The sequence below is a fragment of the Felis catus genome, chromosome E1 (assembly GCF_018350175.1).
Source record: "Felis catus isolate Fca126 chromosome E1, F.catus_Fca126_mat1.0, whole genome shotgun sequence".
Lineage (NCBI taxonomy): Eukaryota > Metazoa > Chordata > Mammalia > Carnivora > Felidae > Felis > Felis catus.
Window position 1 is genome coordinate 22,946,812 of NC_058381.1, and position 23,970 is coordinate 22,970,781.

Sequence of the window (23,970 nt, forward strand, 5' to 3'; positions counted from 1 at the left end):
AGACTCTAAACTGAGCTCTCTCCTCCTTACATTCCCTACCCAAATATGCAGCCCATCCCAAACTCTCAAGAGACTCAATGTAACTTGCTAATGTTTGCAAGTCTTGAACTGCAACTCCTCTGCTCTTCCTAAATAAGCTCATCTTTTTGACAATTTTGCACTTGTCTCAGTCTTCCTTTTTATTTAGGTTGACACCTTCTACCCGTCCCTTTCTGACACTCATCACATTCCTCACGCTGCTTTTCATATGCCACCTCTCAATTTCCACTTCCACAATCCTAATTTAGGTTCTTCTTAGCTCTCACCTATGCCAATCACTTGCTATAGTTTCCCTTTCTTTCACTTCGCCCTCCTTTGATCTATTTAAAAACACATTTGCATACATAGTTGTCAAAAGTACAGCTCTGATCACTGATCTACTCCCACTCTGAAATCTTCAAGTCTCCCACTTTCTCCAGAGTAATCTACACAGCCAGTAAGCCACCATCTTTGATGAAGTCTTGATTTGTCTTTCAAATTTCCCACCACCTCCTTTCTTTAACATTAATAGCGGTCCTCAGACTTTGGTATGAATCAGAATCATCCCTGGGCCACCTTTCAATAATACATCTGCCTGGGATCCAACGCTAAAATTTCTGATTAGATAGTCTGGGTTGTGCTCCAGGCTTTTTGGGGTTTTTGTTGTCTTTGGTGCTAGAGGACATACATATTAAGTATCCCCTGGTATTTTCTAACTCACCAAATTTAGAAACACTACATTTTTTCGACTTTACTTACATTTCCAAGTTCCCCCATTCTTTCTCATTTAATTCGGGTGTCAAATTATTCCTTCTGCCAGAATCTCCTAATTTTCAAAACCCATCCATCTTTCCAGACTCAGATCAAATGCCACCTCTTCCAGGAAGTCTTTCCAGTTCTCCTGCGAATTTCTTTGATATTTAGCTGCATTTTTCTTGTGGAATGCTGATCTAGGAAGCGTCCAAGCGCCCAATCAACGAAAGAGTTCACAGGATGGAAAGGGATACATTCCTCCCAGCCCCCAGCCCTCAGCCCTCCCGCGGGAACCGGACAAGTGCAGTAAATCCTATTGGATCACTATCTGAATCGATAATTCTTCCCGGAAATCCCGGCACAACTCTTTCAGATGCCCTCCCCGGTTGTAAAACAAAGGACCGGCAACTGGCAAAAGACGTCCCAAAGTCCAAGGGCAGGGAGTTGAGAGGCAGGCAGGAATCGCTCAAAGGCTGAAAAAGCACTAGCCTGAAGACGCAGACCCCACACTAAGAGGCAACCGAAAAGGCGCTTCCGCCCTCCGCCCCGCTCCACGCCTCAGTGTCGCCTGGCCCTCCGATTGGCTGCTCCTCGCACCCGCCCGACAAAGGCTGTGACCCACGTGACTCAATGGCGGCCGGAGGATTGGTTGTCCGGCGGAGGCTGTTCTGGGCGGGGAGGTCTCGCGAGCTGCAGCAAAGCTAGGCTACCGGCAAGCGGGAAGCGGGACTGAGTTGTAGCCAGGACGGGTGACTGCTGCTGTCAGTCTCCGCGGGCCGGAGCAAACCTCCCGAGACAGGGCGTAGGAGCTTGAGGAGTTCGGAGAGCGGGCTGTGGACTCGTGCCTGGGTCTTTGGTTTGAGCCCTGGCTTCGGCCTTACTCGTATTTCCCTGCAAGTACGGCCCCTCTCAGTCTTTCCTGAAGTCGGTGGGGTTTGGACTTTATTATTATTATTTTGTTGAGAGTCCATTGTATTCAAGCACCGGTTGACCTGCGCAGCGCGCCGTGGAGACCGCCATGAGGTAGAAGCTAGGGGAGGGAGGGCTTAGAGATGCGTGTATGGTTACCTGCGTGCAGTATTGGAGGTAAGTTGGCTTTTTAAATTGTGCTGATGACTTTGTAATCTAGGAGCTTAAGTTTAGGAGGGAGGGGCGCCCAGTGACCGAATTAAACGTTCATTTATTGAGCCTCGTCCTATGTACCAGGCACTGTTCCGAGTGCGATGGATGCAAAGGCCAGGAAGACACTGGCCCGGTTCTTGAGGAAGTCCGTGCCATGGGGCCGATGGCAGAGATGGAAGGAGGGGTATGTGCATGGGTAAATAAGTAGCGTGTGATGGCGTGCTGTGGTGGGGAAAAGTGCTGTGTAAGTGAGACGAGAGGATGACAGAGTTAGAGACCACTTAGAGAAGGTGACGTTTGAGTAAGGTTACTATAATTAGAAGTTCTCCAGGTTGAAAGGGTTGGGGGAGGCACTCCAGATGGAGCAAAGTGTACTGAGGAAGAGAACTAGGAATGTGTGCGTGCTGTGAATGGCGGGAGCACACTTGGAGCTCCGCTCCCAAGTTTCGTGCTTTTAGACAAAGTTATTTAAGTTCTCTCAGCCTCTGTTTTCCTCGTTTTTAATGTGTATTTCACCGGTGTAGGAAGATGAACTAAAGACTCCAGCGTAGCCCCTGTAAAACAGGCACTTTGTTAGTCCCCTCGCCCCCCGCCCCTTTTTAATGGAGTTTAATTGCTGAATGGTTAACACAGACCAACAGCTGTCAATTTTTAACTAAGGAGTATCAATCTATTGACATTTATAGATGGCTGAAGGAAGCATGTGCTGTCAACAGAATTGTTACTTAGGTACTGACAACACCATGCTGAAAGGCTGGGGAGGGTGACATTGTGATCCAAGTACTTTTCCACGTCAGTGACAACATACCAGACATACATACCAGACAACATACCAGAAGGTGTCATTTAGAATAAATGAAATGCAGTCAGCTTTCTTACTCAGAAATTGATTATCCAGGTTTTGAATTACTTACACTTTGCATTGCTTCTTTTTTTTTTTAAACAACATTTTTTTAAATTTTCTTTTTTTAAAAATTTTTGTATTTATTTTTGAGACAGAGAGAGACAGAACATGAGCAGGGAAGGGGCAGAGAGAGAGGGAGACATAGAATCTGAAGCAGGCTCCAGGCTCTGGGCTGTCAGCACAGAGCCCGACGTGGGGCTCGAACTCACAGACTCTGAGATCATGACCTGAGCCAAAGTCGGATGCTCAACCGACTGAGCCACCCAGGCGCCCCTTGCATTGCTTCTTTTATCTTTCCTATGGCCTGGAGAAAAATGAAATTAAGCCTCATATTTAACTGGTAGTGGAAAAATGTAAATCTGATCATCAAACCTCTGCTCTCTTTCCAGCTCTACTGTTAGTTAATTTGTTGTGAACCTTTGGCAAAACGTAGCCTCTCTGGATCTTGGACTTTTAAGATTGAAGATTCCAGTATAAAGATTTTATGACTATACTTCTTCTCTTTGTTAGGAGCAGAATTATAAATCAAACTGTATATTAAATGAGCTGGAGTTTATAATGGAATGTAGTAGAAAATCTTTTCTAAAGCTTTTACTTTAGGACGATAAATCTCTTCACAGACATCCCTGAAATTTTATCATGCCTAGTGTTTGGGCTCATTAAAAAAAAATTTGGGGGCGCCTGGGTGACTAAGTCATTTAAGCATCCAACTCTTGATTTTGGCTCCAGTCATGATCTCACAGTTGGTGGGATGGAGCCCTGCATCCATCGGGCTCTGCACTGACAGCCTGGAGCCTGCTTGGGATTCTCTCTCCCTCTCTCAAAAATAAACAAACATTAAAAAAAATTTTTTTTAATCATAAATGCTTCTCCACTCTCCTGTATTTCAAAAGCAAAAAAGTTCCTCCAAGTTTGCATTTTTGTACAGCAGACTTGCTTAAAGCAAAACATAATGGAAAATAAAGTATTTGTTGAAAACCTATGGTTGAAACGTATCTATAAAGAAGCCTTTATTTTTTTCATAGGTTAACCTAAGTTTTCTTGGATGTGGAGAGTGTTGGGCTGCTCTTAGGTATAGAAGGATGTGACATGGAATGATGCGATGATGAGTGAAGTATAGTCTGACCTGGTATTGCCACTGCTTCAGTGTTGGCCTTGACCAGGGTATGATCCCTTAATCTTCTCTCTGAGCTGATTCTGGTTGTGGTTTTTCCACATTGGTATGTTTTAATCTATTTGCATACTGATTTTATTATGTATAAGAATGTTTCTTTGATATTCTTTTGAATTGCTGATACTTTGCTGTTTTCCTTCTTAGGTTGAGGTGAAAAATCTGGCTTTTGATATCTTCGTGGAGGACTACATTATTTCAATCCTGAATCTGGTTCAGTTTCCTTATTGACTTATTATGATATTAAAAATGCTTAATTAACTATGGTGTTTGTTTTCATAAAACCTTGCGCTCTAACAAGAACTTTTACAAATATCTATTACATTCTTCTTATGGTACACAAAAGTGTTAATATTTTCAAATCCATAGGTTAATCCATTTCAAAACTTAATCAACTTTGTGCTATCAGAGAATGTGCTTTGAATTGCTAAATGAGTGAAAATATTGGAAAACACTTATCTCAGCAGAGGCACTTAAATTATTTTCATCCTTCCTCTACCCATATATTTTCACCAACCTGAGCATCCAGTGACATGAATTTTACTACACAGAACTGAAGTGTTTCTGTAGTATTTCTAAGACGTATTTCACACAAAGCTGAATTCTTGCTGTTGGAGTAGAGGATTTTTTTCTCCCAAGTATTAGATTAGCAATAAAAACAAAAACACACACACACACACACACACACACACACACACACACACACACACACAAACAAGATGTCAATACAAAAATACCTCAAAGTCAAAGGTGGTCTGAATGAAAAATTTAAACACCTCAGTAATCTTTACGTTTCCACATAATCATGACAACTTGGAACAGCTCTTTGCCAAAAACATTTATTCTTAAAATTTGTTTCAGCATTTCACAGAAACTTACTAATAGCCAGAATAATTTGTGCCCATTTTGCAGACTCTTAACAGCAAGAAGAGCTTATTAAAAGATTCTTTTGCACAAAGTTAGATCAGTATTTTAGTTCATCTCTTAATTAATTAGATTTGCTTTCACACTGAAATCTTCAGACAATATACACTCAACCCCTACTTTTCTTTAACCAGTTTCCCAGCTGTATGGCTCATAAAGGAATCTTCTTTAAAAGTTGATAAACTGTAACAGGTGTTACTTAACAAGTGGATCACAGTATATGGAAGGCGCTTTGTTCTTCTAAAGTGTTTCTAAGTATGTCTATAAAGAGCAGGTCTATGTTTCACATTGTTTGCAAACTGATAAAATATCTTCTTCATAGGCAGATAAATGCTTTCTTTTCTCAAGAAGAAGGCTGCTACCTATTCACTACCCACTTTATGAGGTCTAACTTGGGTTTTTCCTGAGAGCTTCTATACCTCTTGTTCTTCAAGGAAAAGCTTCTGTACTAACTATCCCCTTTTATCCACTTCCTGTACATTGACCTTCATGTCTCCTGTCAGTCCTGATTCTCATTCTAACCAGCTTGGTAAACTCTAAGTAGGAATCTAGACAGCAAGTTAAAAGGTTAAGATCAATGGATACATCTTTTTAAAGAAATCCATATACAGTTGACCCTTGAACAACACAAATTTGAACTGTGTAAGTCTACTTATATTCGGATTTCTTACAGTACAGTACGGTAAAAAGTACAGTATAAATTTTTTTTTACCTTTTATTCATTTCTCAGAGACAGAGCATGAGCAGGGAAGGGGCAGAGAGAGAGGGAGACACAGAATCTGAAGCAGGCTCCAGGCTCTGAGCTGTTAGCACAGAGCCCGATGCGGGGCTGGAACTCACAAACTGCCAGATCATGACCTGAGCTGCAGTCAGATGCTCAACCGACTGAGCCACCCAGGCACCCCCAAAAAAGTACAGTATAAAGGTACTTTCTCTTAATCTTAGTATTTTCCCTATCTTATTTTACTGCAAGAATACGGTATGTAATACATCTAACATACAAAATGTGTGTTAATTGACTATTCGTAAGGCTTCTGGTCAACAGTAGGCTATTAGTAGTTCAGTTTTGGGGGATTCAAAAGTTATATGTGGGGGGCCGGTGAACACATGTTCAGGGGTCAACTCTAGTTATTTAAAGTCCATATAATTATGAGTGGAGGATGAGAAGTATCAAACAATGCTACATACTGTGCTGAAAATCAGTCCTGTGGCCTTATAGTGCAGTAATTTTGTTGTGAGATAAAATGCTAATCCGTTTCAGTTCTCAGGGGAGTACAGTTTAATTAGATGTTGTACTTCTGTTGGATAACCTGTTATGGGACAAGCTTGGTGACTCCTGACATAATTAAACACACAGCGATAACAAAACACATAGCCAGAGGTGGCAAGAACAGTATCATTCACCCGGGTTTTACGACACAGTGGGCACACAGTCTTCATTTTGGGTAACAGAGGAGAATCAGAATTGTAGTCCAGGTGTACAGGTGGTGGCGGAGTAGGTAGGGCAGTCAGCGATTTGACGGTTTCTTGATTTTCAGATGAGTACCACCACTCAAGGAATTGCAGAAAGAATACTCCCACAGAAAGGCCAGTAGAGAGGGATAAGGCAGCACCTCCCACAGCTTTCTTCAGAGCTGACTTTATCTTCTCACCAACACTGGTGGGAGAACAGAACGAGGAGACAAAAGGAGAAACTGCTTATGTAGGTATCATCACAGAATGGCTACTAAAATTATAGTTCTTATACTCTTCATCAGAATCACCGATTCAGTTTGGGGATTGAGTAGTTGCTAGATTGGCACTGTCTCCTTTAGTATCTGTTCTAAATGATTTCTTTTTTCTGACCTACAGTCTTTTGGGAGTATAGGAGCTAAACTTTGTATTTAATGACTAGGGTCTTCTTTGTTCTTGTTTTAAGAAAGAAATTAGACTGATTATATAGATTGTGTGTGTGTGTGTGTGTGTGTGTGTGTGTGTGTGTGTGTGTGTAAAGTAGTATATCCAGGAAAAGGAACAACGCTCTTAACAAAAAAATAACTTAGCAACATTGAGGAATATATATTTGAACTTGTAGAACACCACAAACACTAACTAGAAGCAGTATAGCATTGTGGTTAAGACACAGTCTTGAGAACTGTTGATCAGGCTTGGATCTCAGTTCTGCCACCTTCCAGCCATGTGGCCTTGGCAAGGGACTTCAGTATCAGGGCTCAGTTTCCTTAGCTGTTAAATGGAACAATGAATTTATTTCATTCGGTTGTGATGAGGATTGAGGTAACGTACATAAAGCAAACACCTAGCACAGGGCCTGACGCACACAGCAAGCGTGCACAAAAATGTAGCTAGTGTGATGAGGAAGTTTACCAGGATGGCCACTCTTGTTCTATGGAGACGAGAATTTTTCTGCGTTTACAAAATACCTCAAAGTGAACCGAGGAAGGTGGATTTAATAAAATTGGTTCTGATTTTAGAATATGTTAATGAAATATTTGGGGGAATGTTAAAGCCTTACCTCTTGGCTGGTTGCTGCATCATGCTGACTTCAGCTGGTCTGTGCTCCAGAGCTTGTATATCCTGAACTGTAAGTCGACCTAACCGAACACCAGCCAGCCTCAGCAGTGGTGAGTGATGCTGAGCCTTTCCTAGGATGTATCGAAGTTGTTGTACAAAAAACCAGCCTTCCCATGCCATGTTAACAAATGGGTAGGCTGCCAGGAAGGCTCTATAAAACTGTTTCCAACGGGAAGAAGGGGGATGAATAGAATATTCATCCTCTTCTCTCAGGCTAGAAACCAGCTTCTCTAGCTTCACTTTCAGGTAGGGAAGAAGAACCAGGAACATAATTGACTTCCAAAGCTGCTGTTTTGGGAGACCAGCACTGGCCAACCTCTGAAGCTTGTGTGTGTCCTCCATTACAATGCGCTTTAAGCCATAAAAATTTTCAGAGAATGAGGCACTGGTTTTGGACAAATAATGCTGCTGGAGCAGAAGATCTAGCAGGGTGAAGATTTCATCAAACCACCTCCAAAAGAAGCCATAGTGGGCAGGATTGGATTCTGCAAGAACCTAAAGCAAAGTAAATTAATAAAATGAAATTCATTCCATTTCACAATTACTATGCATTGTATTTGCATTTCCCCTTTTTTTCTTCTAAATTCTATACTTTAGGCTCAAATGAGCACTTCTTTTGGGGTCTGCCCTATCCTCCCTGAAGTGCTGGGTTATTCAGTACAGGGCTCTACACATAACATGGACTCAATAACCGTTAAACACCATAGGATGTGAATTATAATTATTGGTTTGGTTTTTACCCAGTCCCTAAAAACTCTCAGAGAATTGACATCTTACCTTGACCACATGCTGAAGAGCAGGTCTCACTGCTGTCATTAAACTCTCCTGTGCTACCACCTCAAAGATGGATGGCTGGTCATCCACCACAGAAGCAGTTGTGATGTGAGCCCCGTGCTCAGCCATAATTTCCCGTGTGCACTGGGTTTCACTTTGCCCACAAACTCTTTAGTAAGCATGAACTTGTTTTAGTTATCAAATAGGTGCTCAGTCTTAAAGGTAATCTTTCTGCAAGAGACCCAAAACTCCTCTTTCACGGAAGTGGGGGTAAAAGACCTCTTCTGGAGGCAGAAGGGAGGGGTCTCAAAAGGAGGTTAAGAACGAAGTTAAGGCAGACGCGAGTGGAAGTGGTGTGTGGGGTAGGGGTGACTTGTCAAATGCTGTACCTCACAGGGCAGAGCATGCCTATGGGGACAGGGATGGGCGAAGTTGTGATATCTTCTAGAGCTGCAGCCCTGGAGGCTGCGAATCAGGGACTCTAACTCGTGAGGGCTCAAGAGCCAGCTAGCTCTGAGGGGTTAGAGGTGCCAGTGCGGGGTCGGTACGCGAAGACCGGCTCCAGCCGTTGGCTGCGAAGTACCCCCGCCAGGGACCGTCCTTGCGCGCTGACCCCCGGCGAGGCGCGAAGGACCCACGATTCCACGTTTGTAGACAGGCCCCCGCTTTATGACAGGAGCCGCACCCGGAAATAGAAGCCGCTGGGGACTGGGATGGCTGGCGGACGGGAGGCGCTCTAGCCCCGAACGTGGCCCGGAAACCGGAACGAGCAAACTCTATGACCCCACCGGAGCTTCCGCTTCCGCTTCCGCTCCCGCTGAAATTAAAGAAGTGACTTGGGGAGGCCTGGCTTGGAGTTGGGTTCTCAGCTCGATTTACTTTTCTTAGCTAGGTTTGCATCGCATCCCCGGTGGGAAGCCACACCTCTGAATCTCTCTGCAGAGGTCTTTTTGGAAAGGTGTTTGGGGCGCCGCGCGACGTGTGGCACCCAGAGCCAGGAGTTCGAGCCTGCTGCTGAGGCCTGTGTTCCCTTGGGCGATTTAGTTAAGGGTGGGTGGACGAATGGGAATGTGGACACACGGAAGTTCTTTCTGTGTGCGCCGGGCGTGGTGGTTAATTTATAGTCGGCCCTCCCAGGAGGGATTTGCAGCTGGAGATAGAAGTCTTTAGCCTTATTGCCGCTAATTTAAAAAAAAAGAAAAGAAAAAAGATGATTAGAATGAGAAAGGTTCCTGATGTTCCTCAGAACTTGGAACGGTCACTTTCCATTCTAGCCGGTAGATTAACTGTCTTGTAGGCGTAGTTACGTTCAAGTATAACTAGGCACTTGCCACACTGATGAAAATGGTTCCTACTCTCCTATACGGTTGGATGTGTCACAGCGATGTGAATACAGGACTAAGGAATCCTGATGAGTTGTAACTAGAATCAACTGGAGACGCTTGGAAGATGGTACTTTTCACTGTATACCAAACTTAGTGTAATTTACAATTAGCAAAGGGCTTTTACATCATATGCAACTTACCCTCTCTTGAGTTGCTTATTCACGTTTAACCATTCCTCTTTCTTCAACCCCTCCCCACTTCTGTGTTAAATATATAGGAATAGAATGTATTCACTGCTTTAGAGGACCTTGTGGTATAAAGATAATTGGTTTGCATAATGAGAACTCTCAAAAACAAGATTTGGGTTTAATTGTTTCAATAAAATATTGCAAGTTAACCTTAATTATAGTTCTAAAAGGTGTTTTTTACTCCACCAAATAACCTGCCAGAGAAAATCACATTGATACAAGATATTTTACCTTAGGGAATTTTAAGGACTAGAGATCATGTATCTGTATAAAGCACCCGACACGTATTAGGTGTTCTAACAACGGTAGCCCTTATTTGCAGGCTTCTCTTTTTTCTTTTCTTTTAAGTTTGTTTATTTTGAAAGAGAGGGAGGGAGAGAGAGAATCCCAAGTAGGCTCCACACTTTTAGCACAGAGCCCGAAGCAGGGCTCGATCTCACGAACCAAGAGATCATGTCTTGAGCCAAAATCAAGAGTCAGGTGCTTAACCGACTGAGCCACCCAGGCGACCCATATGCAAGCTTTTCTTTTTTTTAATTTTTTTTCAACATTTTTTATTTTATTTTTGGGACAGAGAGAGACAGAGCATGAACGGGGGAGGGGCAGAGAGAGAGGGAGACACAGAATCGGAAACAGGCTCCAAGCCATCAGCCCAGAGCCTGACGCGGGGCTCGAACTCACGGACCGCGAGATCGTGACCTGGCTGAAGTCGGACGCTTAACCGACTGCGCCACCCAGGCGCCCCAAGCTATTCTTAATTAAACAACAAAAAGACAAAGTTGAGACAGCATCTACTATGACAAGTGGGAAATTGGTTAAACATTTGTATCAATTTTAGGGTTCTTTGGTTACAAGCAAAAGAAATAGGCCACTATTTAAACTAAAAAAAATATTGGAAATATATAGAGTAGTTAAAATGAGGAAAGCCAGCTCTAAAAGGACAGGAACTACAGTCCTATTGGATGTCTCTAGCAAGAATTAGTAAAGTCTCACCCAGGCAGCATTGTTAAAATGAATGAGCTTCAACAAATTTCTGTCACTGTACTTAGAATGCAAATTGTATTGCCCTACCTTAGTTCAGATGTCTTCTCCACTCTTTCAGGGAAGAGGGCAAGACATCTTGATTAACGGTCTTTGAAAATACCCCAAAAGTAAATTGAAATTGCACAAGGAAAAGGCAGTCAAAAATAGTGTCAATTATTACAGCCAACAAATAACCACCTCATCATAAATCCCACCCTCATGTTTATAATGTAATAATAGATAAGACACATAAAAAGTGCACTTATGTGAAGAGGTATTCAGAGCCATCAGACAGGCTAATATGACGTGAGTTTAGAGGAAGAGATAACTATCAGCTGGGAGGAATACACACTGCTAACCAGTTTAAACAGAACACCCTTATTGGCCTGCATAACCAAAGGCAAGAACATTGTTTCTAACCTCATATTTTATCTCCACTTCCTTTTGCCAGTTGCTCTTTAATGCAGTGATGTAACCTGGTACATTCTGTACCTCGTATCATAACATGTCCACTGAGAAAGTTTTATGAATCAGGTGGACCTCAAAAGATAAGTACATTTGGGGCAAGTATTAGTAGTAGTGACAACTTTTGAGGCTAAGGGAGCAGCATGGAGTGGATAGGAGGAACAAATTGTTGCTTGCTTTAACTGTAGAGGCACAAATAGGAATAGTAGAGGGTATGTTGAAAATAGATTTAGACGGATTATGGAAGGTCTTAAATGCTAGTTTTAGTACTCTGCCTGTGGATGGTAATTTAATAAATATTGAGTAACTTTAAAGTTTGTTTGTATTTATTTTGAGAGATACAGAGAGCAAGGGAGAGGCAGAGAGAGGAAGACAATAACAAGCAGGCTCCACGCACTGTCCACACAGAGCCCGATGTGGGGCTCAAACTCACGAACAGTGAGATCGTGACCTGAGCCAAAATCAAGAGTCGGATGTTTAACCGACTGAGCCACCCAGGTGCCCAATATTGAGTAACTTTTATGTGTCAGACATTATGTTGGGTGGTGGGTATAAAGTAGTAATAAAAACAAATTGTATCTGCCTTCAAGGAATTTACAGTCTAGTTGAGGAGGGAGATAATAAATTAAGATACAATTTGTAAATAGAATGAGAGGGCTGGGATGGTGTGGTGGTGTGGGCTGGGAGTGCAGAACCTTCTAGAATGGGTAAACAGAGTGCCTTTCTGAGGAGATTGCAATTAAACCAAGACCTAAATTATGAGCCAGCCATGTGAGGAGTTGCGGGAGGAGGGGGTAGTATTAGGTAGAAGGAGCGGTATTTGTGAAGGCCCTAGAATGGGAAAGAGTTTAGCATATTTGAGGGCTGCAATAGCTAGCAAAAGGAAAAATGAAGAGTAACTGAAAGGCATAAAATGATGTTAGAGAGGTAGAGGCCAAACCACGCAAGGACTCCGGCCATGAGAAAGAGACTGGATTTTAGCCCAAGTGCAATGGGAATTCACGGAAGAATACCAGAATCACGATGAGATTTGTATTTTTAAGATGACCCTGTAATGGTTATGTGCTTATGTTTACTTTATGAAAATTCATCCGAGCTTTACATTTATGTGTGCACTTTTTATAAAATGTTTGTTATACTTCAAAATAAGTGCAATTAAAACCTAAGGGCACTTGGGTGGCTCAGTCAGTTAAGCGTCCAACTTCAGCTCAAGTCATGATCTCACAGTTCACGAGTTCCAGCCCCACATCGGGCTCTGTGCTGACAGCTCAGAGCCTGAAGCCTGCTTCAGATTCTGTGTCTCCCTCTCTCTCTGTCCCTCGCCTGCTTGCACTCTGTCTCTGTCTCTCGAAAACAAGTAAACTTAAAACAAAACAAAACAAAACTGGCTGCTGTGTGGATAATGGTTGGGAGAAAAGTTGAGGTTTCTAGTATTCCAGGCAAGAGGTGATGGTGGCTTGTATTAATGAGGTGGAATAGAGGGGACTGGATGAATTAAAGATTCATTTTGAAGGTAGATTGACAACTTGGAGATGGATTGGATGTGACAATTAAAGGAGAGAGAAATCAAGGATGACCCCAGGTTTCTGGCTTGAGGAATGTAGTGTAATTTATCGAGATAATCACGCAGCAAATACATACATAGTATGTGCAGCCATAGTTCTAAGTGCTTTACATATATTAATTCCCTTCATCCTTATAACAATATTTTGATTAAATATTACTATCTCCCCATTTTATAGATGAGAAAACTAAAGAGCATAGAGCTTCGGGGAGCTGGGGGAAGGATAGGTTTTGGACATATTAAGCATAAAGGAGCTGTTGAAAGGTTTTGAATAGAAGAGGCATATGAATCAAAGTCTCTAAGATTTTTCTGGTGGCTTCTTCGTTATGAATCCACCTCTGATTTCTGGGAATTGTAACTGGAACCAGGTTTTACAGCAACCCTCATCCCATGATTTGCTTAATTTGGGTGGGCCATAAATATAGAATTTTCCATAAGTGTGGTTGGCAATTTGGTGGTGAAAAGTTGGGAAAAGGTCAAGGCTAGAGATAGAGATTTTGAAGTCCTATGGGTAGGAAAGATCATTGAACTCATGGTATTGCTAAAAATAGTGTAAAGAAAATGTATCAATATAGAACTTAAAAAAATCCTCACTATTCTCTCTTTCCAATATCCTATATATCTTCTCTTTTCAGCCACATTTTCTTATGGAGTTATTTGTAACTCCTGTTTTCATTTCCTCACCTCCATTATCCTCAAACTTCTGCAGCATGGCTTTTGCCTTCTGTCTCTACTGACGGTCCCAGCAATGATGACCTTTACATTGCTAAATCCTTGGACGCTTCTCAGTCCTTCCTCCTCTTCTCTCTAGCAAGTGATACTGTTGATCATTCATACATTTACACATTCAACAAATTTTGGAGAGGGGAGGGGGGCTAGGTCGCAGAGATAGAAGAGCGAATAGGTTAGTATGTTCCTACTTTCATAGAACTCTAAAAACATCCTAAAAAGTTATAGCCACCAGCTTTTCCTTCTCCTTTTCTACTTCGCAGTCTCCTTTGCATTTTTGTTTCCTCAGCTACTGCGCCAGGCACTCTCACTCTCCACATTTAAAAAAATTAAAGACTTACTATTTTTGAAGCAGTTTTAGGTTCACAGCAAAATTAAGAAACAGGTACAGAGATTTCTAGGTCTCGGTTTCCAAAAGTAACTTACTATTGTGTAAGCACTCCTATTACAAGCCAGGTGCTTTACCTACTTTATCCCACTGAAACTTCCCAAGCCAGGAAGAGATAGATTGTTGGCTCCTTTTCACAGACAAGACTCAGGTTAAGGAGACATTAAGGAACTTTCCCAGTCATTCTCAAGGCAGGGGTTTGAATTCAGAAATTCAGATCCGATGCCATCTCATCCTGTTTTCCAACAGGATATTTCACCCTTTCTATGGGAGAGTTTTTAGAGAACTGTGCGAGGAAACAAATCCAGAGAACGACAGTTTGTTTAATACATCCCTCTGTATAGCCACTGAACTCCCTCTTGGGTCCAGTATCCAGTCTCCGAGGAAAGCCTTTCCGTCTCCAAGGCGACAGAGCTCGCCGCCTTTCTGGTTCTGCCGCGCGCGGGGATGACGGTACGCGGCGAGGTTCTCTGACGTCAGAGTTTCCTGTCCACCATCTTTGTCTCTGGCAAAGTGGGTTTTGCGCAGTGGCTTAGACCTGGAGAAGGAGTCGTGACGTGCAGGAAACCATTACAACACCACTCGGGCCGTGCTCTCTGGCTGCTGCCGCCACCCCCGCCCTTGCCTCCGGTGAGTTCAAGGCGGCTAACTTCGGGGTGCGTCCGTCACTGCTGGGGGGAGACCCCAGGTTGACTTGGACACTGGCGGGGGGAAGAGGAAATCCTAGGAGCGTGACCGTTGAGTATGAAGTGAGCCGTCGGGTGTGACCGTTGTGAGGAAGAGGGTTGGAGAAAGGGACTCCACCGCTCTGGCGGGGCGAGGGAATCCTCGGGTGTGGCCGCTGGGAGTTGGGGGGCACCTGAGGGAAGATACGTTCGAGGTCGGGGGGTTGGGGCCAGAGGCCAGGGGTGTGGCCGGTAGAGGCTGGAGGCCAAAGGGGAGAACCTTCCTTCCTCCCCGCTTGGCGTCTTTCACTCAGAGGTGGGACGTGTCCAGCTTAGCAGAAGGGGAAAGGGATTCCCCCACAGGTTTGTCCATTGATGGGCGAACCTCTCCCGTCTCCCGTAATGTGAGGATAAGCGACACCTCTCTCCCACCTTGTAATGGAGGAACATATCCCTAGAATCTTGACCACCTGGGGCAGAAGAGGAATTCCTGACACTTGGGGGGAAGGGAGGAGAAACGTTCAGACCCGATGTGAGAGTGGGGGAAGCAAGTAGGGATAAATCTTAGCCCCGAATTTTTTTTCTGGGCTTAGCAGGAATGATCTGGTTTGAGAAAGGCTGTAGATTAAGCCAGAGGTAAAGAAACTGGAACAGCCTGTTATTTCCATATTCTTTGAATCGAAAGAATTTATTCACGCTGTTTGTTTTAGGAGCAGTCTTCTATGGGGGTGGGGGGCGGCGGGGATGTTAATGATCTCACCTGGCTGTTTCATTGTGGAGCTGAGCACATAAAGTGTTGCTGCTTCATTAAACGGATTTTTAAAAGAAGTGCGTCTTAAATGCCAGAAACTGTTAATCATTGTGGTTTAAAAGTAAAGCGCAGTAAGTTTAGAAAAGGCCGTGTGACCACGAAGGTGGTCTCAATGAGGAACAATTTAAGTGACTAATTACCTGCTTGGTATGCCTGTATTGCTTAGCCTCAGGGTACACTTATAAAATAATAATAGAAAGCAGCAGATGAAGGAGATGCAGCTGTACAAGAAAACGTGTAACACATTCCAATGATGACTAAGCGTGGTGGTAAGGTGAGAACTGTTTGCAGGTATCTTAACAGTTTAAACTCCCAGCGAAGCAAAAGGATAGCGTGTTCTGCGGACAGCCTCGCTGAAAGTTGGGTGGTAAAATTAACACAAAGCTAACATTCTGTGAATTAAGAGACAGACTCAAGAAAGCCCAGTTCTTCCATCTTTTTTTCCCCTTAAACATCTATATTTTATTTTATTTTTTAATTTATTCAAAAAAAGGTGTTTTTTTTTTTTTTTTTTTAAGTTATTTATGTATTTTGAGACAGAGAGAGGGAGACAGAGAATCCCAAGCAGCCTCCGCACTGGCGGAGCCTGATGTGGGGCTCAAACTCACAAACCGTGAGATCATGGCCTGAGCTGAAATCAAAAGTCGGACGCTTAACCAACTGAGCCACCCAGGCACCCCACTATCCATATTTTAAAATACTACGTTTTATGCACGGATTTGACCCAAGCTGGACAAGGAGTGAATTAGATATGATGTGTTCTCCTTTTCTTCTTTCTTTACTTCTAGGCTTAAATTTTCCAGAGTTTTGGTATTTCAGTTAAGAATCGGATGTAAAGGGGGGCCTGGCAGGCTTCACTAGGGCATGCTACTCTTGCCCCATGCTGGGTGTAGAGATTACTTAAATAAAATCTTAAAAAAAAGAATTGGATGTAAACCTTTTGAACTTCTTACTGTATAATATTAACACATTACTTTGTAGTCTGACATTTTTTATGTTTATTTTTGAGAGAGAGAGTGGGGGAGGGGCAGGGGGGGGGCAGAGGGTCCAACGTGGCCTCCACGCTGACAGCAAGTCCGATATAGGACTCGAACTCACAAACCATGAGTGAGATCACGACCTGAGCCAAAGTCTGATGCTCAGCTGACTGAGCTATCCAGGCGTACTGGTAGTCTGACATATTTAAATAGAAGTCACATCTTGTGTCTATTGTAATTAGATGTCTTATGATTTCTTATGAGCTAAATGATAATGGAAGACACTATTATCTTTGCATTGAAATTTCTGATTATTGAGATGTTGAAATATCTCAGCACCTTTCACACTTGTAATAAAAGATGGCTGAATGGCCTTTCTGCTCTATGATTAGGTTAACTCCTGCCAGTTTTTTTGCTGTGAGCACCAAACTGTAAAGCCCAGCTCTGTGTGAAAAGAAGGGACTTAGTGGCCTCACCAAGTCTAAGTTAGCCGCCATTTCCCAGAGAGCCATTTGAAATTGAGACCCTATTAATTTTTTTCTTGCCTTATTTTCTTTAGGGGGACTGTAAGGAGGGAGGAATAGAAGAGAAGGGTCTTGAGGCACCTGGGTGGCTCAGTTGGTTAAGCGACCGACTTGGGCTCAGGTCATGATCTTACAGTTCGTGAGTTCAAGCCCCGCGTCGGGCTCTTTGCTGACAGCCTGGAGCCTGCTTCGGATTCTGTGTCTCCCTCTCTCTCTGCTCCTCCTCTGCTCGTGCTCTGTCTCTCAATAATAAATAAACGTTAAAAAAAAAAATTAAAAAAAAAAAGAGAAGGGTCTTTCACAACCTATATTTGGGAGAAACTAGGTTATGTTAAATCCAGATATGGAATCCTGTGCAGGGAAGCTTTCTCTGAAATGCAGTGACACCACACTCCAGGCTAGGTCAAGTAAGAAAGGTTGTATGCTTTCCCTGTGATAGCTTCATTGTTTAGCAATATCCCTAGGCCAAACCGCAGGCCTTCAGAACAGTCAGTGACTTGTGGAGTTTGATCTGGTGGAAAGGTAGTGTGAGTTCAAACTCCATCATGCCTTTGCTTTTTCCTGGAGTTCTTCTGTAGGAACAAAAAGTTTTGTTTTTGTTTTTGTTTTTGTTTTTCGGGAAGAGCTTGGTTTTTGAGGCTCTTCAGCGAATATTTGATTTTTTTTTTCCCTATTTTTTTCAGCTCTATCTTGGCTTCTTTTTCTTTGGCTTCTAATGCAGGCTACGTTTTTCACCATCTTGTATTTTGGAGAATCTGCTTATGTTCATCCCTGGCTTGTGATTATCTCCTTTAAAAAATACATATGTAATTTTTTTGAAGTGTAATTCACATAACAAAATTAACCATTTTAAAGTGAATAGTGACAGGTAGTACAATCCCAGTGTTGTGCAACTACCACCTCTTTCCACTTGTTTTTGTTTAGACTATTTTAATTTTTCTTGGAGTTTTCTTTTGGCTTAAGGCAGGAACTGACTTAATACAATGTGTTCCTGCCAGTATGGGTAAGAGATGTTTCATTACTGTTTTTTCCAACAGCAGGAACTAAGAGTGATAGGTTTTTCCTTTCTTTAAGAGCAGAGATTCTTAATTAGGATCTAAGATTACTTGACTCTCTTCCCTGAAATTTTGTGGGTGGGTATGTTATTCTCTAGTTAAGAACACAGTGCTCACAACGAATAGGGAAATATATTCCTTGACAATGAAATTTAAGGGAGGTAGTTAAATGTGTGGGTCATTAATAAAGGTAGAACTTCAGACTAGGTTAGTTTTATGTTTAACAGACTGTGGTTAAAACTGTTAAAAGTTTAACATGTGGGGCACCTGGGTGGCTTAGTTGGTTGAGCGTTGACTCTTGGTCTCAGCTCAGGTCATGATCTCATGGGTCATGGGATCAAGCCCCACATCAGGCTCTGTGCTGACAGTGCAGAGCCTGCTTGGAATTCTCTCTTTCCCACTCCCTGTCCCTCCCCTGCTCATGGTCACACACTGTCTCTCAAAATAAATAAGGAAAACTCGAAAAGAAAAAAAAAGAATTTAATATGTTTGGTGTGCCCGCGTGGCTCAGTGAGTTAAGCGGCCAACTTTTGATCTCAGCTCTTGATCTCAGGGTCATGAGTTCAAGACCCTTGGTAGGCTCCAGGCTGGGCAAGAAGGTTACTTAAAAAAAAAATTTTTTTTATATGTGTATATGAATATGAGATCTTGAGAAAACAACAATTTTTGTGCCCCTTTTCAAAGAAACTGGGGGGGGGGGTGGGGGTGGGGCACCTGGATGGCTCTGTCGGTTAAGCATCTGACTTTGGCTCCGGTCATGATTTGTGAGTTTAAGCCCCGCAGTGGGCTCTCTGCTGTTAGCATGAGTGCTTTTTCTTGCTCTCTCAAAAATAAATAAAATGTTAAAAAGCAAAAACAAGCAGTATGAAAAATTCCAAGCAGATTTTGTTTGTAAATCCTAAACAAGTTTTAAGTTTTGGTGATCTTATTGGACTTAATAGGCATAGTAACATCTTAAGCCATAATGGCCTTGAGCTATGGCTCTCCTGTTAGGCTCTAGTGATCGTTTCTGTATAGCCGTTTCTCTCTTTTTATGTGTAAGTTATTACATGATAATTTCAGATTTATTCCAGGTCTTTTATGTGAAGGACTCCCTTTCTTCAATTTGCCCATTTCAAATTTAGTGTACATTGTAAATGGATTAAATGATTATAACATTCTTCAAATTTTTTCTAGAAAGGCATTATGAAAATACTGCAGAAGGCAAGCCCCTGTTACAGGTTAATTTTTAATTATAACAACTATCAGGGCGCCTGGGTGGCTCAGTGGTTAAGTGTCTGACTTCGGCTCAGGTCATGATCTCGTGGTCCGTGAGTTCGAGCCCCACATCGGGCTCTGTGCTGACCGCTCAGAGCCTGGAGCTTGTTTCAGATTCTGTGTCTCCCTCTCTCTCTGACCCTCCCCTGTTCATGCTCTGTCTCTCTCTGTCTCAAAAATAAATAAACGTTAAAAAAAAATTTTTTTTTTAAACAACTATCAAAACGGGAATTTCTTTTTTTTTCAAAACAATTTTTTAAGTTTTATTTACTTATTTTGAGAGAGAGCACACGCAAGAAAGTGCGAAAGCATGAGCAGAGGAGGGGCAGAGAGAGGTAAAGAGAGAATCCCAAGCAGGCTCCACACTGACAGACGCTCAACTGACTGAGCCACCCAGGTGCCCCTAAAATGGGAATTTCTGTATTCTATAATGTTTGTGAGTTCTAGCTCATGTCTTTTAACAAGGGAATTCAGTGAAATTCTGATACAACCTATAGCGCTCTTGCATAAGGATCAGGACTGTAAATAATAGCCACTTGGAAAGATCTCAGCTGAGTCTAATTTCCTTTAGGTTGTTCAAGTGGCACATTTTAGAGATCAAATTTGAGCCAGGCTGTTTTCGTTATTTCGTGTTTATTTGGCTCTTTTTCCTTTTCCTTAATTACATCGATTTGTTTAGTGCTTAGGCCTTTTCTCTCTGATCCATATTTACTGTTGTTTGCCATATGTGGTATTGCTCAAGTTTGCCAAATTTATGATCACTCATGTTGTGGCATGACAGTAATGAGCAGGTGCCAGGCATCAGTCCTAAATTTGGTAGTAAGTATTGTTGATGATGGTAAGGAAGAAGATACATGTTTTTGAGTGCAGAAGGGATATTATTAAAAGAAAATTTTAATACATTTAAAGATACCAAGTACTTTGGATGAAGTCTTGAGTTTCTCAAATCAGAAAACATTGTCTCATTATTTAGGGAGAAATGTGGCCAGTCCATGCCATTTTTGTTTTACTAGTGAAACCATGTGTCAGCTGGATTAATTTCCTGGGAATTGGAACAGAAGTATTAAACTTGAGGCTGAGATCCATGATCTTTTAAGTTTTAACGCCAGTTCTGATTCTCTTTTGTATGCAGTGGTGACTGAATAAATCTTCTCTCTCTCTCTTTTTTTTTTTCTGGCCTTATTTTTAACTGTAAAGTGATATTCTTTTGGAATACAAAAGAATTATTGAAGAATGTTATTCTTTTGGAATATTATTCTTTTGGGCTAAGTGTAGATTGTTGGAAATACGAAAACTGTAATTAAAAAAATCCATGCATGAGGCATGTTTGCTTCTAGATATTTGTTGTGAAAGAATATTGTCCTATTAATTTAGTCTTTTTTTTCTTAGATTCCTTTTCTCAAGTGTAATAGTGAATAGGTTGGCACAACTGTTTTCTCTTTCTACTTTGACCTTAACATTGCTTCAGGATATGTGTTTTCAGGATACGTCCCTTGAGGTAGGGAGTAAATCGCATTTTCCTGAATGGAAAGTAATTGGGAGATCTTTCAAAACAAACTTTTTTTTATCTTAAATATTTGAGTGCCTAATTGAAGATGTATTTACAAAAAGGTCTAGCTTTAGATCTTCGAGGTGTTGAGATAATTATGGATAAAATTACAAAGCCATAGTAGGTTCATATTATCAGTCCATTCCATTTAGCCTGTTATTTTGCCCCAGTTAGTTCCTTGAGGCAAGAGTTACATTCTTAATTATCTTTGCGTCTCTTGAATCACCAATAACGGTGGTAAGGAAGAAAATACTCAATTTTGAGTACAGAAATTATTATAAATGTTCTTAAAAGTAGTTGAATTCCGGGGCGCCTGGGTGGCGCAGTCGGTTAAGCGTCCGACTTCAGCCAGGTCAGGATCTCGCGGTCCGTGAGTTCGAGCCCCGCGTCAGGCTCTGGGCTGATGGCTTGGAGCCTGGAGCCTGTTTCCGATTCTGTGTCTCCCTCTCTCTCTGCCCCTCCCCCGTTCATGCTCTGTCTCTCTCTGTCCCAAAAATAAATAAAAACGCTGAAAAAAAGATTAAAAAAAAAAAAGTAGTTGAATTCCTTGCTGGACATCAATAATTTGGATAAAGGAATTTTTTTCTCTTGTTGTAGGTGCACATTAAAGATCCAAAACCATGACTGACTCCAAGTACTTCACAACCAATAAAAAAGGTAAGCATGAAAACTTGATTAAAGAACTTTTGAGTTTGAGTTCCTTCAAAAATTGTGGTGTAAGATTGTCCCACCTAGAATGTTTCTGACCTCTTTAGACATGCATATTGTGGACTATCTCATTGGGGATCTACTATTTGTACAGAAAGGTGTATTTGAATAAATTATTAAAGGATAGGCTTTTAAATATAGATAGAGCTGGGATGCACTTCATTTTGGCTTGGAGGTTCTGTTTTGGTGAAAGGATGAAATCCAATTTTAATTTGTCGAAGATGGGTAGGTCTGAGGAAGGCAGAAAGGGCACATTTATTCTCTTTTAGTTTTTACTTGGAAATATTAAAGCAGAGGCACCTGGGTGGCTCAGTTGGTTGAGCGTCCGACTTCGGCTCAGGTCATGATCTCGCGGTTTGTGGGTTCGAGCCCCGAGTTTGTGGGCTCTGTGCTGATAGCTCAGAGCCTGGAGCCTGCTTCAGATTCTGTGTCTCCTCCTCTCTCTGCCCCTCCCATGCTTATGCTCTGGCTCTGTCTCTCAATAATAAATAAACGTTAAAAAAAATTTTTTTTTAAATATTAAAACAATACAGATCACGTAAAAAGTAAAAAAGAAATTTCTCTTTCTCCTTATTCTTGTTCCTTAGGTGAACTCAGGGTGTATCCTTAGTCTTTTTCTGTGCATATAAATGCAAGTATTAATACATATGTTTAAAAAATTTTTATCTTTAACAAACTTCAAGCAAACAGTACATAGAAACTTGATATTTTCATATCCCTCCATATAGATCTACCTCATTCTTTTAATTTTTTTTTTAATGTTTATTTATTTTTGAGAGAGAGAGAGAGAGAGAGAGAGAGCGAGAGCACCAGTGGGGGAGGGGCAGAGAACGAGGGAGACACAGAATCCGAAGCAGGCTCCAGGCTCTGAGCTGTCAGTACAGAACGCGACACGGGGCTTGAACCCACAAGCTGTGAGATCATGACCTGAGCTGAAGTCGGACACTCAACTGACTGAGCCACCCAGGCGCCCCAGATCTACCTCATTCTTTATCTGGGCTTTGTCTAAATATGTTCTTTATACTTAAAACAGGGAACCTTTAGAATCAATTCCATGATTTTTAGGTTATAGACTGTGGACTACTTGAATAACTTTGCATTTATTAACCTCATTATCTTTGTAATCAGAAATGTAATGCTGATTTTTACATTTGTGGGGTAGGAACTAAGGATTCTTGGGAAAATCCAAACTCCTCATCTTTTGTAAAATTGTTCCTAAATAATAGTTCATTTCTAGTGCGATAGATGGCCCTCCTATCCAAAACAGACTGGTTTCATTCTTCTCAACCTGTTGTTGAGAAGCTGAGATTTACTTTTCTTCAGGATTAGGATTCTGTGCTTTGTATTTAGCAGTCTTTATATTTACTGAAGCATTCTAACCGTGACACAACTATCATTCCTCTTATTCCTCAACAACTTTTCTCCTCAAATGGACCTTTTCTCCTTTCTTCCAGTGGATGAAATATAACTTCTCTGCCTCAGAATTTATCTTTCTTGTTTCTGTTGTAATTTACTGGCCTCGGCCTCCTGACTGTCTTCAGATTTAACTAAGTTTAGTCTTGAAGAACCAAGGGTCCTTCTATCTTGTCTGATTCATTGTGTGTATTTATTCTGAAAATATTTATTGAGTGTCCACTGTGGAGTTTCTTTTCTGCAAGAGACAGAGCGCAAGTAGGGAAAGGGCAGAGAGAGAGGGAGACACGGATCCGAAGCAGGCTCCAGGCTCTCTGAGCTGTCAGCACAGAGCCCAACGCGGGGCTCAAACTCATGAACCTTGAGATCATGACCTGAGCCGAAGTCTGATGCTTAACTGACTGAGCCACCCAAGCGCCCCATAACACTATGGAGTTTCTGATTAAATATCCTAATTTCTTTCAAGTCAGAGTAGATGCAAAGGACACTGAATACCCTTTGGTTTCTAAACATCATTTCCAACTAAAAGGAATCAGGACTCTTTGGAAAAGGAATCAGGACTTTTTGGAGAAATAACTGATTCCAGGGTGCATCAAGGGAAAGTACAAGATGAACATGAACATCTTATGCCAGAAAGCAAAAAAAAAAATTGATGGGACATATCAAGGAGCAGCATGGTTTGAAGGGGCTTCCATTTGCCAAATTTGAGATAATTTGAGCATTAAAAAAAGTGATCATTAGGGGCACCAGGGTGATTCCGTCAGTTAAGTGTCCAACTCTTGATTTCGGCTCAGGTCATGATCTCAAGGTTTGTGAGTTCGAGCCCTACATTGGGCTCTGCACTGACAGTGTGGATCATGCTTGAGATTCTCTCTCTCTGCCCCTCTCCTGCTCACTTGCTCACTCTCTGTCTCAAAAGTAAATATTAAAAAAAAAAAATGACCATAGTAGTAGATTATAACTCACTGAATAACATATACATGCATAAATCATAGTTATAACTGATTTAGGCAAGAGTCATCAATGAATACT

At 41.8% G+C, this 23,970-nt stretch overlaps 2 protein-coding genes, 1 long non-coding RNA gene and 1 other non-coding gene across 10 annotated transcripts in view; 3 read left to right on the top strand and 1 right to left on the bottom strand.

Annotated features, from left to right (window-relative positions):
- Positions 1-1,714: 1,714 nt before the first annotated feature.
- LOC102901808 lies at positions 1,715-4,230 on the top strand. 3 transcript variants are annotated; one of them, XR_002149011.3, is made up of 4 exons: positions 1,715-1,857; positions 1,978-2,077; positions 3,823-4,017; positions 4,116-4,230. It is a non-coding gene; the product is annotated as an uncharacterized LOC102901808 (long non-coding RNA). The 3 variants fall into 3 exon arrangements; XR_441843.5 differs by having other exon boundaries at positions 3,823-3,961; XR_002149010.3 differs by lacking the exon at positions 3,823-4,017.
- Positions 3,895-3,991, top strand: LOC111557906. Its single transcript, XR_002738315.1, has one exon. It is a non-coding gene; the product is annotated as a Z30 small nucleolar RNA (small nucleolar RNA).
- A 561-nt stretch (positions 4,231-4,791) lies between the features above and the next one.
- Positions 4,792-14,295, bottom strand: PEX12 (peroxisomal biogenesis factor 12). 2 transcript variants are annotated; one of them, XM_003996568.6, is made up of 4 exons: positions 13,547-14,295; positions 8,241-9,418; positions 7,405-7,958; positions 4,792-6,549 (listed from the first exon to the last, which is right to left on the bottom strand). In XM_003996568.6, the coding sequence occupies exons 2-4, from the start codon at positions 8,364-8,366 to the stop codon at positions 6,150-6,152; spliced, it is 1,080 nt and encodes a 359-aa protein (XP_003996617.2). In that variant the 5' UTR covers positions 8,367-9,418; positions 13,547-14,295; the 3' UTR covers positions 4,792-6,149. The 2 variants fall into 2 exon arrangements, with proteins under 2 accessions (XP_003996617.2, XP_044900966.1); XM_045045031.1 differs by lacking the exon at positions 13,547-14,295 and adding an exon at positions 10,882-11,194.
- Positions 14,296-14,472: 177 nt separating this feature from the next.
- AP2B1 (adaptor related protein complex 2 subunit beta 1) overlaps positions 14,473-23,970 on the top strand; it is a 127,275-nt gene continuing 117,777 nt past the window's right edge. For 2 of the 4 annotated variants that reach the window (XM_023244427.2, XM_023244429.2), the window contains exons 1-2: positions 14,473-14,609; positions 21,415-21,474. In XM_023244427.2, coding sequence (XP_023100195.1) covers positions 21,438-21,474 — 37 coding nt within the window. In that variant the 5' untranslated portion in view covers positions 14,473-14,609; positions 21,415-21,437. Of the gene's footprint in view, positions 14,610-14,709; positions 14,729-21,414; positions 21,475-23,970 lie in introns of those variants that run through there. The other 2 variants (XM_023244430.2, XM_023244428.2) reach the window with 2 other exon arrangements.

Excerpts from the sequence above, each read along its gene's own strand:
- PEX12 (XM_003996568.6), bottom strand. The coding sequence starts at position 8,366 with ATGGCTGAGCACGGGGCTCACATCACAACTGCTTCTGTGGTGGATGAC. Across the intron at positions 7,959-8,240 it reads CTCTTCAGCATGTGGTCAAG|GTTCTTGCAGAATCCAATCC; the intron begins GTAAGATGTCAA and ends ACTTTGCTTTAG. Across the intron at positions 6,550-7,404 it reads ATGCAGCAACCAGCCAAGAG|TGTTGGTGAGAAGATAAAGT; the intron begins GTAAGGCTTTAA and ends TTCTCCCACCAG.